General features: G+C 37.2%; 1 protein-coding gene, 1 long non-coding RNA gene and 1 pseudogene across 3 annotated transcripts in view; 2 read left to right on the forward strand and 1 right to left on the reverse strand.

Annotated features, from left to right (window-relative positions):
- The window catches only part of DNAJC15 (DnaJ heat shock protein family (Hsp40) member C15), an 86011-nt gene extending 70695 nt beyond the window's left edge, over positions 1 to 15316 (forward strand). The window contains exon 6 of the mRNA XM_036249982.1: positions 14106 to 15316. Coding sequence (XP_036105875.1) covers positions 14106 to 14176 — 71 coding nt within the window. The 3' untranslated portion in view covers positions 14177 to 15316. The remainder of the gene's footprint in view (positions 1 to 14105) is intronic.
- LOC118623104 lies at positions 1721 to 1814 on the reverse strand (annotated as a pseudogene).
- A 682-nt stretch (positions 15317 to 15998) lies between the features above and the next one.
- Positions 15999 to 21591, forward strand: LOC118622948. Of its 2 annotated transcripts, none has more exons than XR_004958164.1 (4): positions 15999 to 16586; positions 17979 to 18044; positions 19510 to 19584; positions 21349 to 21591. It is a non-coding gene; the product is annotated as an uncharacterized LOC118622948 (long non-coding RNA). The 2 variants fall into 2 exon arrangements; XR_004958165.1 differs by having other exon boundaries at positions 19513 to 19584.
- Positions 21592 to 21896: the final 305 nt, after the last annotated feature.

Genomic DNA, 21896 nt, shown 5'->3' on the forward strand with positions numbered 1-21896 from the left:
GGTGTACTCTCTCATCGATGTTTCTATCTCTCTCACCCTCTTCCTTCCTTTCTCTCTCTAAAATCAATAAAGAAAAAAAAAAAAAAAAAGGAACCACTATCTTAATTTATATAACCATAGACTAGTTTTACCTCTTGAATGTGTGCAGTAGTGTTCATCTGGCTGCTTTCAGTCAATATTGTTTATATGAAATTTATCCATATTGTAATGTGGAATAATAGTTTGTTTATTCTCATTGATATATAGAAGCATATGGTTAATTTTGTAAATAATTTGTGAGCGGTATGTATATTCTGTATCTGTTAGATACAATATTCTAAATATGTGAGTAAGGTAAAGTTTGTGTTGATTAGAGCTGGTATATATTCTTACTGATTTCTTGTTTACCTGCTTTGATTGGATTGATCTATTTCTCCATTTTTGTCCAGTTTTTAGTTTGTTTGTTGTGGGTTTTTTTTTTATTGCAGCAGTATGATTTTGGAGCAAATAATTTAGAATTGTTATATTTTTCTTATGGATTTTCTCCTCCTTTAGTCCTTTTACATCTAGTAATACTTCTTGCCATAAAGTCTGCTTTAACTCTAATTATTTATAGGCACATTAGCTTTCTTTTGGTGTTTACATGGTATATCATTTTCCATCTTTTTCAGTATCTTTATTTCTGGAGTCTGGAAGTTGTCTCTTTTAAGCACTGTGTTTGGTTTTTGGTCTTTTAATGAGTGATAATTTTAGATCATTAATACAAATATATTGTTCTTTTATATTTATAACATTATTTGACTTAACCTGTTTTATTTCTTTTTTTTCCATTTAAAAAAATTTAAATTGCCTACCTTTTTCTTTTAGTAACTTGATAAAATTAATTATTTATTTATTCTATTTTATTTTTTTAAATCCTTACCTAAGGATATTTATCATCAGATAGAGCGGGAGGGAGAGAGGGGTGAAGAGAGAGAGAGAAACGAGAGAAACATAGATGTGAGAGAGACACATCAAGTGGTTGCCACCCACACAACCCCTACCGGGGCCGGGGACAAAACTGCAACTGAGGTATGTGCCCTTAGTGGGAACCGAACCTGGGACTCTCTGGTCCGCGGGCCGACGCTTTAACTGCTGAGCCAAACTGACTAGGGTAAATATAATGTTCTTTTAGGTCCCAAATATCAGTTGTGTAAATATAGGACAGAGACATGCCAGTGTTTCACATGGAAAAGAGCCTTGGGGGTATATTTGATCTCAAAGCCTGTAAGATTCAGCAGTGTAAAATCTGCTAAAAATAAGTTAGTGCAGTCCTAAGGTGCATTGAGGACACACAGTATCTGTATTGTAAGACTGAATATTACCACAATTTTTCTACTTGTCATCATTCATTAACTAATATTTATTACCCAGTTATACTCAGCTAGGCAGTTAGACCTTATCTAGAATTGTGTTTCCTTTTTTGGATGCCAGATTACGAAGGACACTGACAAACTGAGTAGTATTCAGAGAGAACCAAACAGGATGATGCACATCTGGATGTAATGTCATAAGAGTGGTCAGTCATTTATTCAACAGATATTTATTGAATACATAATGTAAACTAGACAGTATAATAGACACTGAGGAAGATAAAAAAAGACCTTCCCTTCATGGATCTTATATTCCACTAGGAGAGACAGGTAGTAGACAGGCAATTTGATAGATTAAAAATGGCCACAATTTCTTCATAGCAACTGTCATGAGGAGGTGGTCTCTTTTATATATTATCACGGGGGTCATGCTAATCTTCTGTGTATCATTCCAATTTTAGTATATGTGCTACCAAAGAGAACATGGATCACGTCTTTTTTTAATTCAACCAGACAATGTTTTGAATGGTTAGATTGTTTCATTCACATTTAATACAAATTTGTTATATTATTGATATAGTTGGATTTATGTCTGCATTTACTTTTTGTTCTTTGTGTGTCTCAGGTCTTTTTTGCTTCTATTCTCTGTTTTTCATTGATCAAATATTTTATAATGAGGCATTGTAATTTCATTATTTTTTCACTATTTTTATGGGTTTTTTTAAGTGATTGCTCTAGTGTTTACCACATATATCTTAATTTGTCAGAATCAGCTTCAGATTTACACTAGGTCACTCCTGTATTATATGGAAACATATATCCTATGTACCTCTATTATCATTTCCCCATTTTTGTGGTATTACTGTTACACATACATTACAAACCCAACAATACATTGTTAGAATTAAATACTATTTTCTTACTTCACAATAGCTTCACTCACACCTACCTCCTTTGACTGTTACTAGCAAATATATTATACATATATTTCTATATGTTACATGCCCAACAAAACATTGTGTACATATTATTTTATTTATTTTTTAAAAAAAATTTTATTTGTTGATTTTTAGAGAGGAAGGAGGGAGAAAAGAGAAACATCAATTTGTTGTTTCAATTATGCATTCATTGGTTGATTCTTGTATGTGCCTTGACCAGGTATCAAACCCACAACCTTGACATATTGGGATGATGCTCTAGCCAACTCAGCTACCTGACCAGGGCCCCATAATATTTTATATAATTGTTTTTTCTATCAGTCAAGAGAAGAAAGGAGAAAACTTTGTGTTTATATTGTCTTTTATAATTACATAGTGGCCTTAACTCTGTGTGTGTGAACTTGAATTATCATCTGAAGTCACTTGCTTTCCAAACAGTTTTCTTTAGTATGTCTTCTGAAGTGGGTCTGCTATCAACAAATTCTTTCAGTTTTTGTTTATCTGGGATAGTATTTGTTTCACCTTTATTTCTGAACAACAGTTTTGCCGATACAGGATTCTTGGTTCACAGTTTTTTTCTTTGAGGGCTTTGAATATGTTATCCCAATGTTTCATGGCCTCCATTGTTTCTGCTAAGTTAGCTGTTAATCTTATTGTGGTTTCTTTATAAGTGACATATTGTTTTTCTCTTTCTACTGTCAAAAGATATACTAAGGCATATTAAAAAATTTAAGAGTTTATTTGAGCAAACATCTATTCAAATTGGGCAGCACCAAATCTGAAATGGTTAGGAGCACTCTACTCATGGGAGCTAGGGGAAAGACTTTTATAGAGAAGGGACAGAAAAGCAGAGCAAGGAAATTATGTGATGGGCTGTAGCTTTAGCATTTGCCTTACTTGGAAAAGTCTAGTTGTCTGTTGTGATTAGTTTTTCTCAGGTTTTGACTTGTTAATGAGGGATTTATAGACTTAGGTTTTGGTTTGGTTATGTAGACTACTAAGGTATTAAAGTCACATCAGTCTAATGGTCTTTTTATTTAAATAATCCTACTTTTCAGATTTTCTCCTACTAATGTGTGTGTGTGTGTGTGTGTGTGTGTGTATCTATATATATATAAACATTTTTACTCTAATGTATATGTTTTTACGTCTCTTATATATACTATGGAGTTTGTTGAGCCTCTTGGATGTTAGGTTATTGTTTTTCAATAAATTTAGGAAGTTTTTAAAAAGCCATTATTTCTTTCTTTTCTTTCTTTCTTTTTTTTTTTTTTGTGGAAAGCCATTATTTAAAAAAAAATTTTTTTTCTTCTTCTTCTTTCTCTCTCTTTTGGCACACCCATTACATATTTACTGGTAGATTTAAGGATGTCTCACACATTTCTCTGAAGCTCTTTTCTTTTTTCTGTTTTCTCTGTGATCTTTGGCTTACATAAATTCAATCACTATATCTCAAGTTTACTAATTCTTTCTTATACCAGTTCAGATCTACTCTTGAGCCCCTCTAGTGGTTTTTTTTTTTTTTTTTTTTCTATGAATCTACTTTGAAATCTTTTTCCATAAATCTATCACCTGGTAACTCTCATGGGTAGTTTCTGTTGTTGCTTTTTTCAAGTTGTATATGTGGGTCATACTTTCCTGTTTCTTTGCATACCTTATAGTAGTTGTTACAAACTAGCTGGATTATTTTAGAGAAGCTTATACTCTCCACTATCACCCTCATAGTGTTAAGCCTCTTATTATGTTTCTTAAGGAGGCATAGCTTTGGGTATGCCCTCAGTCATCCTGGGATGCAAGTGGTACTGGTAGGACTCTCTTTTTCTTATTTCATGATCACACACAAATGTTAAACTCCACTAATTGTCGACCAATTGCTTGGTTGTTTTCAACAATGCCCTGGGACATAAATTTCTCTACTAATTAATAAAATCAAGCTGGAGCTTTTTTGATGGAATAGTTTCTGAACTCAGTGTTTGATATTTGTTCTGTCTCCAGGAAGGCTCCTTTCTGTTTTCTTACTCTCTGGTTCTCTCCTGTGAACTGGCTCACAGTCTAAACTGTATCTTCATTAGATTCATGAATCTCCTTCCAGTTGCCGTTTATCAAATCTCCACTGTTCTTGTTCTATCCATGAGAGTAGCTTTGACACTATTTCAAATGAAGGCCGCCCTGTTGGAAAGAGATTAAGAGCCTATTTATTGGCTTTATAGCCTGTATATTCCACAGGCAAAATCTTTGTGCCAGGGCTCTGGAGATGGGAGTGGAAACTATGCCAAGCTTCTCCTGAGAGAAACCCCTCCTGGAGGAGCTAAGTGTGTGATAGAGGGGTTCTTCTTGGCTTGTCTCTCCTCATATGGACTCACCATGCCTTATGGACTGGGAGAGGGGGTGTTGAGCCCCCAGTATTCTAAGGGAGCCAGAACCAAGTTAGAGCCTCCATTGCACTTGCCTGGGACTTAGCCTCAGCATTGGTCAGCTGGGGGCAGGAAGAAAAATACAGAGGTTTAGGTCCTCCCAGAAAGAAAGCCCTCTTTCTAGGAGATTGGGAGAAAGTGAACCCTGCATCAGTTCAGTTTGGAGCCTCTGACTTGGTGAATTGGGAGGGAGAAGGGAGAGAGCCATTTTGATTCAAATACCACAGATTCCTGCTTTTCTTACTGAATTTTCATAGATTTTTTTTTTTTTTGAATAGCTGTTTCTTTTTATTTTTGCTTTTAAGACCATTTCCAAAGGCTTCAAATGATTGGAACTTTTTAATAGTTTTTACCCGTTTCACTGAGGAACAGATCAGTGGAACTCCTCGTGCCAGAAGTCAAACTGCTGTCTGCCTCCACATGATTTTCACATCTTTATTTTTAGAAAGGTGGGTGGCCTTTAAGAACCCTTCAAATCAGTAAATGTAGTACTTGTTACTTCTTTCTTACAGATTTGGAATGTAAACATAAGTTTTAATGAGAGTTAAAGAATAAAAAAAAAAAAATCGGTGATAATATCTAAGTGAAAAAAAAACAAGGGTAAAGGGGAATTTGTATTTTCTTAATCTTCAGATTTGTGTGCTAATTATGAAATGTACTTAAGCAATAAATCATACCTAACTTTGAAATAATTGTTAATTGCAGAATATTGGTTTATTTTCTCTTGTGTCGGTAAAGATTTCTTACACAGATGTTTTGTAGACATTAAAGTTCATAAAAGTACACAGATTATAAATATACAACTCAATTAATTGTACCCAGATTAATAAACAAAACAATACAAAAACTCTGTTGGTGTACTTTTCCAGTCACTCCCTATTCCCCAGAGGTGACCACTCTCTTGACTTTCATTGGCACAGATTAGCTTTGCTTATCTATTTTTTCTGTTGTGTTGTTGCTTTTTATTATTTTTGGAAACAACATACAGGATGAGGCAAAAGTAGGTTTACAATTCATATGGAAAATAGTGCAATAATTAATAAATAATAATACAAGAATAAACTCTGTTTTGTGAGCTCACAGCTGTAAACCTACCTTTGTCTCACCTTGTATATTCTGGTATTCTAGATATGAAAATAAAAAAACCCCCAACTAATCAACTTAGTTTTGAAATGTTCTTCGTACTAGAACATTTAAATTTTAAATGAAATAAATTCTAGGAAAAATATTTCAAAACTCATATAAGAAGAAATGGAAAATGAAAAGCATCCTATCTATTTGAGACATTGAATCTGTAGTTCAAAACTTTTCTACAAATATAAATCTTGGCCAGGATAATTTATAAGTAGAAATTTTTTTTTTTCTTTTTCAAATTATGAATTTTTTATTTATTTTTTTGTTACAGATATTTTACCTTTTTACCCCATTGGCACCCCCCACCCCACCTCCGCCCCATCCCCGGCTTAGTTGTCCATGTCCATTGGTCATGCATACATGCATATAAGTTCTGTGGTTTATCTCTTCCCACCCCCCACCCCCCCACACCCTCTTCTGAGGGATGTCAGTCTGTGGCCTACTTCCATGTTTCTGGATCTACTGTATTCCTCAGACTGTTATGTTCATTATATTCCGTATATAAGTGAGATCATGTGGTATTTGTCTTTCTCTGCTTGGCTTCTTTCACATAGGATAATACTTTCCAGGTCCCTCCATATCGTCTCAAAGAATAAGAGCTCTTTCTTTCTTACAGCTGCATAGTACTCCATTGTGTATATGTACCACAGCTTTTTGATCCATTTGTCTACTGGTGGACACTTGGGCTGTTTCCAGATCTTAGCTATAGTAAATAGTGCTGCTATGAACATGGGGGTACATATATTCTTCCTGATTGGTGTTTCAGGCTTCTTAGGGTATATTCCCAGCAGTGGGATCACTGGGTCAAATGGAAGTTCAATTTTTAATTTTTTGAGGTAGTACCATATTGTTTTCCATAGCGGCTGCACCAGTCTGCACTCCCACCAGCAGTGTATTAGAGTCCCCTTTTCTCCACACCCTCGCCAACACTTGTTGTTTGATGATTTGTTGATGGTGGCCATTCTGACAGGTGTGAGGTGATACCTCATTGTTGTTTTAATTTGCATCTCTCTGATGATTAGTGATGTTGAGCATTTCTTCATATGTCTCTTGGCCATTTGTATGTCCTGTTTGGAGAGGTATCTATTCAGCTCCTCTGCCCATTTTTTAATTGGGTTCTTTGTCTTCCTTTTGTTGAGTTGTAGGAGCACTCTATATAAATTGGAAATTAACCCCTTATCTGATACATCATTGGCAATGATGTTCTCCCATACAGTGGGTTGCCTTTCCATTTTGATGATTGTTTCTTTTGCTGTGCAGAAGCTTTTGAGTTTGATGTGGTCCCATGTGTTCATTTTCTCCTTTATTTCTGTTGCCTTAGGTGATGTATCAGTGAAAATTCTGCTCCGTATGATGTCCGAAATTTTGTTGCCTACATTTTCTTCTAGAATTTTTACGGATTCACGGGTCACATTTAAGTCTTTTATCCATTTTGAGTTTATTTTTGTGTATGGTGTAAGTTGATGGTCTAGTTTCATTTTTTTTGCATGTAGCTGTCCAATTTTCCCAACACCATTTATTGAAGAGGCTGTATTTACTCCACTGTATGCTCTTGCCACCTTTGTCAAATATTAATTGAGCATATTCCCTTGGGTCCATTTCTGGGTTTTCAGTTCTGTTCCACTGGTCTATATGCCTGTTCTTGTGCCAGTACCAGGCTGTTTTGATTATGGTGGCTTTGTAGTATAACCTGATATCTGGTATTGTGATCCCACCTACTTTGTCCTTCTTTTTCAAGATTGCTATGGCTATTCGGGGTCTTTTTTGGATCCATATGAACTTTTGAAGTATTTGTTCTAGTTCTATGAAATATGTCGTTGGTATTTTGATGGGGATTGCATTGAATCTATATATTGCTTTGGGTAGTATGCACATTTTAATGATGTTAATTCTCCCAATCCATGAACAGGGTATGTGCTTCCACCTTTTTATATCTTGCTCTATTTCTTTTTTCAATGACCTGTAGTTTTCTGCAAATAGGTCCTTTACATGTTTGGTTAAGTTTATTCCTAGGTATCTTAATTTTTTTGGCGCGATGGTAAATGGGATGGTTTTTTCAGTTTCTCTTTCTGTGAGTTTATCATTGGTGTACAAGAATGCCGTTGATTTCTTGACTTTAATTTTGTATCCTGCTACTTTGCCAAATTCATTTATTAAGTCTAGTAGATTTTTGATGGAGTCTTTAGGGTTTTCTATGTATAATATCATGTCATCTGCAAATAATGACAGTTTCACTTCCTCCTTTCCAATTTGGATCCCTTTTATTTTTTCTTCCTGTATGATTGCTGTGGCTAAGACTTCCAGTACTATGTTAAATAAGAGTGGCAAAAGTGGGCATCCTTGTCTTGTTCCTCTTCTTAATGGAAATGTTTTTAGTTTCTGTCCATTGAGTATGATGTTGGCTGTAGGTCCTTCATATATGGCCTTTATTATGTCGAGATATGATCCCTCTATTCCTACATTGCTGAGCGTTTTTATCAGAAATGGATGCTGGATTTTGTCGAATGCTTTTTCAGCATCTATTGATATGATCATGGGTTTTTATTCTTCATTTTGTTTATGTGGTGTATCACGTTTATTGATTTGCGAATATTGTACCAGCCTTGCATCCCTGGAATGAATCCCACTTGGTCATGGTGAATAATTTTTTTGATGTATTTCTGGATCCGATTTGATAATATTTTGTTCAGGATTTTGGCGTCTATGTTCATCAGGGATATTGACCTGTACTTTTCTTTCTTCGTAGTGTCTTTTTCTGGTTTTGGAATTAGAATTATGCTGGCCTCATAGAACGTGTTTGGAAATCTTCCTCCTTCTTGAAATTTTTGAAATAGTTTGAGGAGAATGGATTTTAGTTCTTTTTTGAATGTTCGGTAAAACTCCCCCGTGAAGCCATCTGGGCCTGGGCTTTTGTTTGCTGGGAGAGTCTTGATTACCTCTTCAATTTCCTTAGTTGTTATTGGTGTGTTCAAGTTTTCTATCTCTTCCGGGAATAGTTTTGGGAGACTGTGTGTTTCTAGAAATTTGTTCATTTCGCTTAGATTGTCAAATTTGTTGCCATATAGTTGTTCATAGTAGTTGTTAATGATCTTTTGTATTTCCGTGGTGTTGGTTGTTACTTCTCCACTTTCATTTCTGATTTTGTGCGTTTGGGTTCTCTCTCTTTGTTTCTTGGTGAGTCTAGCTAAGGGTCCATCAATCTTGTTATCTTTTCGAAAAACCAGGTCTTTGTTTCATTGATCCTTTGAATTGGTTTTTTGGTCTCTATGTCATTTATTTCTGCTCTGATCTTTACTATTTCCTTCCTTCTACTTGCTCTGAGGTTTTCTTTTTGTTTGCTTTCTAATTCTTTAAGTTGTGAGGTTAGACAGTCAATTAGAAATTTTTCTTGTTTTTTCAGGTAGGCCTGTAGTGCTATGAACTTCCCTCTCAGAACTGCTTTTGCTGCATCCCATAGATATTGTGTTGTTGTGTGTTCATTTTCATTGGTTTCCAGGAAGTTTTTAATTTCTTCCTTGATCTCCTCGGTGACCCATTCATTGTTTAATAACATGCTATTTAGCCTCCATGTGTTGAAATGTCTTTGCATGTTCTTGTTGCAATTGATTTCTAGTTTCATGCCATTGTGATCTGAGAAGATGCTTGATATGATTTCAATCTTCTTGAACTTGTAGAGATTTAGTTTGTGTCCTATCATGTGGTCTATCTTTGAGAATGTCCCATGTGCACTTGAGAAGAATGTGAATTCTGTAGTTTTAGGGTGTAATTCTCTGTAGATATCTATTAAATCCATTTGATCTAGTGCTTCATTTAGAGTCTCTGTTTCCTTGCTAATTTTTTGCCTAGAGGATCTATCCAGTGGTGTCAACGGGGTGTTGAAGTCCCCTGCTATGATTGTATTGTTGTCGATTTCTCCTTGGAAGTCCTCCAGAAGATTTTTAATATATTTTGGTGCTCCTATATTGGGTGCATATATGTTTATCAAGGTTATATCTTCCTGTTGGATAGATCCTTTCAATATTATGTAGTGGCCGTCTTTGTCTCTAGTTATGGTCTTCATTTTGAAATCTATTTTATCAGATATGAGAATTGCTACCCCAGCTTTTTTTTGCTTTCCATTTGCTTGGTAAAGTTTGTTCCATCCCTTCACTTTCAATCTATGTGAGTCTTTTGTTGAGAGGTGGGTCTCTTGTAAACAACATATAGATGAGTCATGCTTTCTTATCCAATCAGCTACTCTGTGTCTTTTTATGGGAGCATTCAATCCATTTACGTTTAAAGTGATTATTGATATTAACTTATTTATTGCCATTTTTGTTTAGTGTGATTCTATTTTTCTTCCCATTTCTACTGCTAATTACAGCAGTCCTTTTAACATTTCTTGCAGTGCTGGTTTGGTGCTAATGTATTCCCTTAGCCTTTTTTTTGTCTGGGAAGGTCTTTATTTGATCTTCTATTTTGAATGATAGCCTTGCTGGGTAGAGTAGTCTTGGATTCAGAGTCTTGTTTTTCATGACTTTGATTACTTCATGCCATTCTCTTCTGGCCTGTAGTGTTTCTTGTGAGAAGTCAGCTGAGAGCCTTATGAGGTTCCCTTTGTAGGTAACCTGTTGCTTATCTCTTGCTGCTTTTAGGTTTCTCTGTCTTTAATTTGTGGCATTTTAATTACTATGTGTCTTGGTGTGGGCCTGTTTGGGTTCTTCTTGCTTGGGACTCTCTGTGCTTCTTGAACTAGAATGCCTTCTTCCTTCATCAAATCAGGGAAGTTTTCTGTCACTATTTTTCTGAATATATTCTCTATCCCTTGCTCATTTTCTTCTTCTTCGGGGACTCCTATGATGCGAATATTATTACGTTTCCAGTTGTCCCATAGTTCTCTTAAGCTGTCTTCCTGTTTTTTAATAGTTTTTTCCTTTTGTTTTTCTGATTGGTTGATTTTTTCTACCCTGTCTTCTAATTCACTGATCCGGTCCTCAGCTTCCTCTACTCTGCTTTTTAAACCTTCCAATGTGTTTTTCATTTCTGATATTCATTTTTTATCTCTTCTTGTTGGTTTTTAATTTCCAATTGGCTTATTTTCAGTGTCTCTATGTCCTTACTCATGCTGTTCAGCTTCCTCAAGATCATGGCTCTGAATTCTAGCTCTGTTAACATGCCTAATTGTTCCACATTGATCTCATCTTCGGTGGAGGTCTCTTGCTCTTTCATTTGGCTTCTGTTTCTGTGTTTCACCATTTTGGCTATCACTGTGGGCTTTGGAGCCTGTCAAGTTTTCCCTGTGGGTGTTGGTGTTCTGCTGTTTGTGGCTTCCTCTCCTGTGTTTAGATGAGTGAGGGAGGACCCACGTTGAACACCACTGTCAAGTCTTACTTTCCTGGTTAAAGTTGCCAGCCCAGGAAAGGTACTGTTATCCTCTAGCTTTTTGCCTGGAGGCTAGCAGTCTAGGTTACTTGATGAGTTTTGGGTTGTCAGTTGATTGAAAAGCTCCTTCAGGTGCTTAGCACAAGGGGATTTCTCGATGGTGGGGCAGATGCTAGTTGTTAGTGAGCCTCAATTAGCACTTCAATGTCCCACAAGGTGGGGTTGGATCTCCGAGGGAGGGGCTGCTGCCTCTCCTCAGAGCCCTGGGAAGGAGTAAGATGGCCACAGTCCTGCGTGGTTGCACTCAGCCAAAGCTCTGAGCGCCCTCCAAATCCCGAGTGTCCCGACACAGCTCCAGTCCAGTCTGCCCTCCCTGTGCTGGAGCCCAAGGTGAGTGGCTGTGGCTGTTTCAGCCTCTTTCCTGCTCTGTGCTGTGGAGCTGCCTGGGAGTGTGACCCGAGGGCGCTGCTCCCAGCTAAGGCCACTGCCGAGCTGCTCACCGTGGGCTCCCAGCCCCCGTCTCGCGCCTTCGCAAGCCTACCGGGATGGAGTCAGTGTCCCTCATTGTATGGTCTTCGCAGGCTGCTTTTCTGTTGGTTTTTCCCGTCGATTTGTCTGTGTTGTAGTTGTAATTCCAGTTTGGTTCTGGGAGACGGTCTGTGTAGCTTCCGTTCACTCTGCTACCATTTTTTCGTTCTCTATAAGTAAAAATTTTAAAAAATAATTAATAAATAAGTAACTATATAAAAGTGGTAGTTGGAGAGTGAAAAAATAAATAAATAAAATAAAATATGATAGTTCATGATAGCCCAAACCAAAAAAGCTCCAGCAGTATTTAGTGGAAGTTCAAAGGTACAGAGGTCAAGATGGGTGAGGGTGAGTATTGGTATTGTAATTTAATGGAATCTAGATGATTCTTCAGGAAATTGGAGCAGAACTGAAAGGTTCAAACATATATTATTCCCATTAAATACTGGATATATATCATGCATCGTTATATCAGTCAGGATTCAGTGCCAGAAACTACATGCGTTAAACACGAGGGCATTTATTTAGTGCAGGAATTAGAGGTTACAAATTGCTGGAAGGTCTGAAGGAGTGAATTCTAGGTGAGGCCTGTTAAGAATGACTCCCCAAACCAGGTGCTCTGCCTGGGGGACTGCCGCTGGGGCTGCCGGAAGGCACAGTTGCTGTCGCCGCTGCACCTCGACCTCGCCTGCTAGCAGCAGCGACATGCAGGCCTCGCCAGGAAGCCATTCCCTCACTTCAGCCTTCCAAGTTTCACAATTGGAATCAAACGCTGCTTGAAGGAAATATAGGCATTGTAGTTTTGGCTTAGGAACTTTTCCAAATCTTAGGAGGGCAGAATGAGAGCCAAGCCAAAGTTTCTCCTTTGCACATAAATTAAAAGTCCAGCGTTTCTCTAACACTGCCATCAATAAGTGTAATATTTAACGAGAATTCCAATTTTCTTTAACGTTGCCTTTTTTTTCTGTCTGCTAAATGAGCATATTATGGGGCCTGTGATTTAAATATCCAGAGTGTGTATCAATCAATTAAAGTGTATGGTTGAGTTAAATTAATATTTTAATATTTATTGAGGTCATAAAAGATGCCTGGCATTACCTTGGTAGCTCTAAAAATTTAAACGGCTTACCAAGTTTGACATTACTTAATTTCAAGATTATTTTCAAATCATGAAATCAGTCTGTTTCATAATCAAGTGTGTATGGAAACTTTCATCAAATGCATTTATAACCCTTATTGTATATTCAAGGACACTCTATGATACATTCCATAAGTATAGCTATTCAGATCTTGATATGAAAATTTCACTGGTATACTAGAGGGCAAAAAGCTAAATATAGCTTCTTTCTGCATTGCCCCTTTTACTACAACAACATGTTTGTTGATCTGTTTCCCCTGTTTCCTTTTTCCTGAATCAATAAAAGGTTTGAATAAAGTTAGGACAATTTATGCCAATACTACATAGTGTTTTTTGGAGTGTTGTAAGCTACTGAGAGAGGTCTTATGATGTTTTAAATGGCTATAGATGGTTTGTATTCAAGGGTAGAATAAAAAATAAAAACAAACACAAAGAAACTGGTGAATTATAATATGATTGTTAGCTTGACTGTTAAGCAATGAAAGTGTTCAGGACTAGAAGGTGAAGGTGTTCAATGCTTAGATAGGTTTCATGTGACAATGTAAGGATAGTATTTTTGTAGTCAAATAGGTTCTATTTGTGATTTATAATGATTCTGAATTTGGAATTCACCTCAATTTTTTCTTGCTATTTGCATTAGAAAGAATTCATTTTAAAGAACTTTAAGAAAGAACTGACTTAATTTTATTTTAGAGCACAGTGAATGTAAGACTACATTTCTTATATATTCTAATAGGATCATTTCAGAGAACAGAGCATTTCCTTTAACATTATTTTTATTATTCATTTATTAGTTTGTTCATCTGTAGTTGTAAATATGATCTTTAGATCTAGGTAGTACATAGTTGCCTTTCTAACATGTATTTTATTTTTGTGAAATTCTAAGGTTTGATTAGACTCTGAAAGAGCCCTTGGATTTCTTTCTTTACCTAACCACATAATTTCAGAAAATTCTCTGGTTAAATATTTGAATGGTAATATCTGATCAACAAAATATTTGAGTGTTTTTCAAATTATTCCTGATCATAACTTTCATTATCGTTCTTAGAGGTTATCTTTGATTGTTGGGTATCTGTGGTACTTCACCAAACAAGTTTAATTTATGCTGATTTGACTTAGTCATCTTATAAAATAATTTGTCAGAGGATGAATGTGTGGGAAAATATCAGATAATTATAATTAAGAATGTTTTTATTTGAGACTTTTAAAAAATGTCAATAATAAAGTGTGTTTTAATCCATTTATTTTTCTTTGTCCTCAGGTGGATCTCCATATTTAGCAACCAAAATAAATGAAGCAAAAGACTTGCTGGAAGAAACCACCAAACACTGATTGATGCTCAAGGATGACCCTGAAGGGAAAGGGGGCAGGGAAAGGGGTGGCACTAAGAAACCAAGCCCTGGAAATGTAATCTGACCACCACCGTCATCGTTTCCATACATGTGCTGCCCTGAGTGATCATTTATTCCACCGTTAAGCAGTATAATAATAAAAGACTAATGATATTTTATTATCTTTTAAAGGAATACCTTAAAATTCTATAGCTAATCTTTTTTTCTCACTGTCTTGCTTTCTTTGTGTTAGGCATACATTTTAATATTTTTGTTCTATTCGTTTTAAATTCCTCACCTGCTGCCCCCCTACACAAAAGTATCCAAAAAATATGATCATCAGTAATGTAATTGGTGTTAGTGAGCAATAAGTAGAAATGTTTTTACTGCTTATACAGGGGTGGGCAAAGTAGGTTTACAGTTGCATTGTGGCATTCTTTTGATTTAATAAAGCTATTGTCATAATCATGACCTGCATGGTTTTTTTCCATATGACCACTGTAGACCTTCTTCTGCCCACTCCTGTGTTTGTCCTCACATTGTCCCCGTTTCCTTGGAGGAATTGAGCACTCTGCCTGTGCAAAGGGCTTTAAATGTTTTGAGACCAAGCACTGACTGCCATCCCCATGGGGAGATGATCGGAAACTTAATGGAATTTACAAAATGGTGTTTTCTAAAGTAGTGGAGGACTCGTTAAAGAACTCTGCTCTCTCGGAGACCCTATGGCCGAAGCATGGGAACTTAGAGAGCTACTAAAATGATTAAAGATTTACAAAGTGAGCTCTGTGAGGAAAGGCTGAAAAGAGCTACGAGAAGTCTGAGGAGCTCATATTTAATTATAGTCTTCTGGTACTGTATATTTATTCAGTCATTCATTCCAAATGACTACTTAAAATGTGTAAGATGCTGCAGTGCGCCCTCTGGGAGTTACCGGTGTGGACTGCACATGGATCCTGGCCCAAAGGAATTTATATTTTGAAGAAAGATAAATCACATGAACACTATTAGAGATGGATAGATGATCTGCTAACGAAGTTCAAAAGAAGGCCCGGCCTGTGTGGCTCAGTGGATTGAGCCTTGTCCCATGGACTGAGAGGTCCCGGTTCAATTCCCAGTCAGGGACATGCCCGGGTTGCCGGCTCGATCCCCAGTAGGGGGCGTGCAGGATGCAGCCAGTTGATGTTTCTCTCTCACGTGGATGTTTCTTTCCATTCCTCCCTCTCTAAAAAATCAATAAGAAAATATTTTTTTAAAAAGTTCAAAAGAAGAAAGGAACATTTTACACAGAGTATTGGGGGAGGTTCATAGAGTAAAAACAAGAGATATGCCATATGATTGGTGGTGAGTCATTGTGTTTCTTCTGAGATTACTCAGAATAGCAGGAATGGGATATTAATTACTGTGATTAGGGTTCAGGGTTTCTCAAAAACAAGGGTTGACATATGGTCTTGAAGAACTGGCCCTTCACTTCACTAAATTATTTTCTCAAAACAGCCCCTGGTCATTATCACTTTTTTATTCTAAAGGTGAGAAAACATTCAGATACAGAAAACCAGCATTATTTTCAGTATTACTTTGCAAATTTTGGGTTCATCCCAGGTAAACTGAACTACCAAATTTCATCTACAAATACTTTTGAATATTCTTTTTTTTTTTTTTTTTTTATGCTCACCCGAGAGTATTTATTCATTTATCTTCAGATAGGAAGGGAGGGAGAAAGAGAGAGAAAGAAACATCAATGTAAGAGAGACACATTGACTGGTTGCCTCCCGCATGACCCCGACCAGGGCCAGGAACCGAACCTTAACTGAGGTACATGCCCTTGGCCAGAATCAAACCTGTGACTCTGGTCTGAGGGCCAATGCTCAAACCGCTGAGCCAAACCGGCCAGGGCAAAATACTTTTTTATATTCTAGATGCATCTTTCAGTTTATTGCATCCTGGGTCGGGAGTTCTCAATGTTGGCAATGTTATCAATATTGAGTTGAATAATTCTTTTTTGTGGGAGCTCTCCTGCGCAATGTAGGATGGTTGGCAACATTCATGCCTGTATCTATTAAAGGTCAGTAGCACCCCTCAGTTGTGACAAATGAAAATGTTATGGACATTGCCAAATGTCCCCTGGGGTGCAAAATTGCCCCTGATTGAGAGCCATGCTGTAAATGTTCAGTGTTTTGTTTTTTGACACATAAAATAATGGCCTCAATTAAAATTGCTTGAATTTTGGAGTTAGTAAAATATCATTCTTGCTTTAAAGCCTCCTTGCATGTCCTAATTTTATTGTGCTTTAGTGCTTTTCATTTTCCTACTCACATGCCTTCTAATCCTCAGATTTTCCCATGACGAAAGCCCGGAGATCATTGAAGGCCAAGCTGAAATGTATCTCTGCTTTTCCGGTGCTTCCCGTAAAAGTAATATGAATCAACTCTCTGGGAGCAGGGACCATATCTATCTTGTTTACTGCTACATTGGCACCCAATAAATATTTGTTGAATGAATGAATAAATTCCCATACCACTTTATTTCTCACTTTATAGTACTTACATCTTGGTACCGTATGTAACATGCCTTATTTCTCCATTAAAGTATAAGAACCTTTAGAGCAAAAATGTTGCCATTCATCTTTGTAACCTCTCCAGTGTGGGGCACTTGTATTTAGTAGCGATCATAAAGTTGTAAGTACTAAGAAAATGTTTTCTGAATACTCTACTTCAAAAAGTGTTACCGCCAATTTTGAAAGTTATGCTATGTAGTATTTGAGTACCTTCAGGACATACTTTTAATTGACATATTTTCTGATGCATACTGTATTCGTCAGAATTTGAGTCCCAGCATTAGCTTGGAATTTCTTTCATTCCCATTTTTCTGCTAAACATGTGCCTTAGTGTTAGATCTGGTTTTGAATATTATCCTCCTGTTACATGATCTTGGGCAATGTCTATAATTGCTTCATCTATAAAATAGAGGAAGTAATAATCCTAATGAGGTTGTTGTAGGGAGTAAGAAGGTGTAAAGCATTTAGTCACAAAAGTTATTCTTTCACTGCTCCTTTAAATTTAAATCTTAGAATACCTTCAATTAAGGTTTGAGTGTTCCAGTAATCATTTATCTTACTCTTGAATCTGCAGTTTCGGAGCACATGGTAGGGATAGCTCTTTTCTATGTCATGCAGCCTCAACCAGGGCAGAAGGAGCCACTTCATCTTGGCACTGGCTGTTGGCTGGGACCCCGGGTTCTCTTCACGGGGGCTGCTCCAGAGGCTACGAGAGCATCATCACATGATGGTAGCTGTGTCGCAAGAGAAAGTGGTCCAGAGAAACAGGAAGTGGAAGCTGCAGCCCCACTTGGGTCTGAACACTGGCAGTTGTTCTCACAGCCATAGAGCCTGCCCAGACGGCAAAGGGAGAGGATGTAGAGCGTTGTGAAACAGTCAGTGGTCGTCCGTACCATGTAGCAGGGCAGGATCTGGTCCCCTCCCCCCGCGCCACCCTAGTCAAATCAGTTAGGGCATTGTTTTTAAAAATTACCAGGAATGTAGAATTTAAGTACAAGTAGCTGAAGCAGTTTCAGATGATATAGTGGCTATTTTAAATATTAATTCAGTAGTCATTCTCTGAATAGTAGTGTCCTTATAAAATTAGATTTTAAACAGCTACCCACTCTCAACTGCTTATTATCTTAAAGGCTTATTTGAATGGTTACCTATTTTCAGTAAAGATTGCTTTTACATATTTGCTGTCATTGCATATTCTTAATTAAATTCGTTGTTGAGATTGCAGCTTCTGTTTATTCTTATTTTTTAGATACAATCTGAGGGAACAGGAAAGACCTTTTAAAAACAAAATTACTCCTCAGATTCCAGAGAAAGTGTAAGTCAAATGGACAGTTAGTTAATTAAAGGGGGGCCGGGGATGCCATGTAGACCATGGTTGATGGTGCCAATCTCCAGCATAAAGTCGAAAGTGGAGAGAAGTTACTAAGGAAAAGTGTGTTGATTGTGGAAGACATTATTTTATTTAGCCTTGAAACCATTTTCTTTCTTTGGTTTGAAATGCATTTTAGCCATTCAGCAAATATTGTACACTTACTACGTCATGAAGTAAAGATATAAAATAAATTCATTCTTAAAATGTATAGTATGCTACTCCTGGCCGGTTTGGCTCAGCGGTTGGAGCGTCGGCCTGTGGTCCAGAGAGACCCAGGTTTGGTTCCCGCTAAGGGCATGTACCTCCATTGCAGTTTGTCCCCGACCCTGGTTGGTCGTGCGGGTGGCAGCCACTCGATGTGTCCCTTTCACGTCGATGTTTCTCTCTCCCTCCCTCCCACTTTCTCTGAACAAAAAATGGAAAAATGTCCTCAGGTGAGGAAAACAAAAACAAACAAACAAATGTATTTTATGCTAAAACCAATAGAAAAAAAGATTCTTAAACAGAGAATTTTTCTTCATACTTTTGAATTAAGAAATATATACTTATGATTACCCAGCAGTGTTATTAGAAATAACATATTTTATCCAAGTACAGAAATCCTTTGGTTGCCATGGGAAACCTGGAACGCAAAAAAGAGCTTTTAATGACATATCTGCAACACATCTGGCAATTAGCTTAAGGTAGTTTAATGACATTTGTCAGAGAAGATGAATTAGCCAGGCCCTTAATGTCAAAAATGTGAAGTTTCTCTTACCCAGCCCACTTAGGATGAGCTACAGAGGCTGAGTGAGAAGGGAAAATCCAAGTAGCAGCTTGTTTCGCACAGTGGGGACTGCACTGTCCACAGGCCTCACTCGTCAGGGTCATCGCCTGGGGTAACGGCCTCTGCAAGGGGGTTCGGTGAAGTGGGTAAATGTGTCAGCATCGTACCTGCCTCCTAGTGGAAAGGCAACCCAAAAAGTGTGGTCTCGTTAGCACTAAATCTGTACCATACACTTGTCAAAAACATTCCATGAATTGTGAGCTAAAATTTCATTTATGGCGGAGTTATACATATTAGAAAATTAGAATTTTTGTTAGAATAGTTTATTAGCTGGAAAAGTTGAGAAGGTTTTCTGGGTGTATCGTTTTTAGGTAGACTCTAAGTGATCTGGATTATTGCCTACCAGTGAAATTGTTGGGCATGGTAGACAAAGAAAATGTTCCTTCTAATGATTTTTATGAGCTGAGTAGCTATTGTTCCCAGCTGAGTGCTCTTTTCCTTTTTTTTATTGTTGCTGAGCAAAAGAATTTATGAAAAGCTTTTAAAAAAATTATTTAAAGCCCTGCTCAATTGAAATGCAAGTTCATTACTGTTCATTTCTCTTCCTGCCATAATATCCCTTTTCCCCTCTGCCCTGTTCAGCAGTGCCTAGCAGCACTGGTCAACATCTGAAGTCTGACAGACTGTTACATAGACATGCAATCTCCAACATTAAGAGTGAGTATAATTTCATATTGCTAGGATATGATCACTCGGGCTAGATGTTAGCCCGACATTTCAAATTTGTACCTCAATTTAGAAAAAGATGCCCCTGGAAAATTAAATGAACAGTGGGAAACTTAACTTGATTTTAACAAGATGAAAATCATCTTGAGATACGGCTAAAAAACGAAGAAATTGGAATGGTTTCTTTTCCTAAATCCAAAATATTTCTTTTAATTTTTGTTTATTGATTTTAGGGAGAGAAAGAGATTTGTTGTTCCACTTATTTATACATTTATTAGTTTCTTGAATGTGCCCTCATTGGGGATTGAACGCATAACCTTGGTGTATTGGGATGATGCTCTAACCAACTGAGCTACGCGACCTGGATATATTCTTACCCGTGGATCTGTTTTCATTGATTTTAGAGAGAGAGAGAAACATCTATGTGAGAGAGAAACATCGATCAGCTGCCTCCCATATGCATCCAGCCAGGGATCAAACCTGCAACCTAGGAATTGAACCCACAACCTTTTGGTGGATGGGACAATGCTCCAATCAACTGAGCTACCGGCCAGGGCTTAAAACATTTTAATAATAGCTAATACTTGTTAAGTACCTTGTTTCAAGCTTCCTATCAACATTACCTCTCTTAATTTTCATGGCACCCCTAAGAGATTGGTACTATTATCCCCGTTTTACAGATGAAGAAACAAAGGCTCAAAAGAATTTAGGAACTTTGCTAACGTTATATAGCTCTTAGTGGTAGGACTAGGACCCATTTCCATTTTGGCTTGACTGAAGCACATGCTCTTTCCCAATACTTTGTACAAGTTCTAGGTACATGGGACACTAGTCAAATGAAGGGCTTACGTGGCTGTTGGCTCATTCTTTGGTGGTTGTGACCTTTGGCTCTAGATTGCGAAAGGAGATTCGTGGAAGGATCCAATGTCATTGGCATTATAAGCAAGGAGTACCTAATGTCTTTAATTCTGTCCTGGAAGCCTATGATGTCCATCCAACTGCACATAGCAAAAGTTCGGTTGCAAAGTTTATCAGTGTGGGTTTCTTTGACTTGGAGTGGGAATGGAGGGAACTGATGAGATTTTATCTGAAACATTCATGGGCAAGAGCTTCCAAGGAGACCACCTAGAGCAGGTTCAGAAGACAGCTCGTGAAAGTGAAGCAGCAGAGCTTGGGAGAGAAAGGAAGAAGTTGTACAGTAAAATAAAGATGAGGACACGGAGGCTGAATTTATGAAAGCAGAGAGGCAATGAAAAAATTAAGGTTAAAAAGTGAAACAATTGAAATGAGAGATAAATTGAAAGGAATTGCAGTGCTCAGTAGAATTTTTTAAACTTGCTTTCCAATGTTCTCAACTGTGAACTGAGATGTATTTTCATGACATACTTTTATGCCAAATTCCAAAATTATATTTTGCACAATTATGGAGTGTCAGTAGAACCCATGAAACTTTAGTCACCACCTAAGAAACTCTTTGAAATTATGCTTTTAGCTGCTCTAGTCAAGTAGTGAAAAGATTCTAACTCTTAGAGAAGGTTTCTAACACCTCATGACTATAATGCTTGTACTTGATTTGTGAGTTTCTTGAACATTAAATACACCTATATTCAAAAATAAGTACCTTCTGAAGCCAACTCAGTCACATTTCCATTTATCTACTGTTTTGGATTATCTGTGCATCTGCTTTTTCCTTCTATGAATGTGGATCACGAGTTGATTTCAGAAGTGTTTACATTTTGGTTTCCATGCCTCCAGAGTAGGAAGAAATGATCTCATAATGTCTGTCCTCTGGTGGTGAGACATCGGACTATATCTGCAAAGTCTGCATCTCTCCGGCTGTCCTGCAGTGATGTATATAGTACAATGCGGAAGGAAGAGCGTGTTCGCACAGCAATGCAACCCTCCTGATTAGCCCTGCTCGGATCCGATTTATGCTTTGCTCCTCGGCTTCGAGGTACTTAGGTGTTCAGTTTGCATTCTAGTCTGTTCCATTTTATACTCATATACTGTACACTTGTTTGGGCTTTGTTCCCCTTGTAAACAGATTTTTAAAAATCTAATATGTGAAAATAGATAGATAAATACTGTTGTGTTTGTTTTGCTTTAAAATTGTAAAAGATAAATTGTAAGATACTTTTATCTTTCTGGTTTTCCCAATATAGTTAAAATTAAATCTGACTTGTTAAAATTGAATTTACAATCAGTTTCTCCGTTGTACAACTTTATGTGACTCCATCAACACTGAGTTCTCGTACGGGAACACCGTTTCCCTCCTTACTTCAGGAGATGTTTGGCCCAGTTGT

Source organism: Molossus molossus, unplaced genomic scaffold (genome assembly GCF_014108415.1).
Source record: "Molossus molossus isolate mMolMol1 unplaced genomic scaffold, mMolMol1.p scaffold_m16_p_9, whole genome shotgun sequence".
Lineage (NCBI taxonomy): Eukaryota > Metazoa > Chordata > Mammalia > Chiroptera > Molossidae > Molossus > Molossus molossus.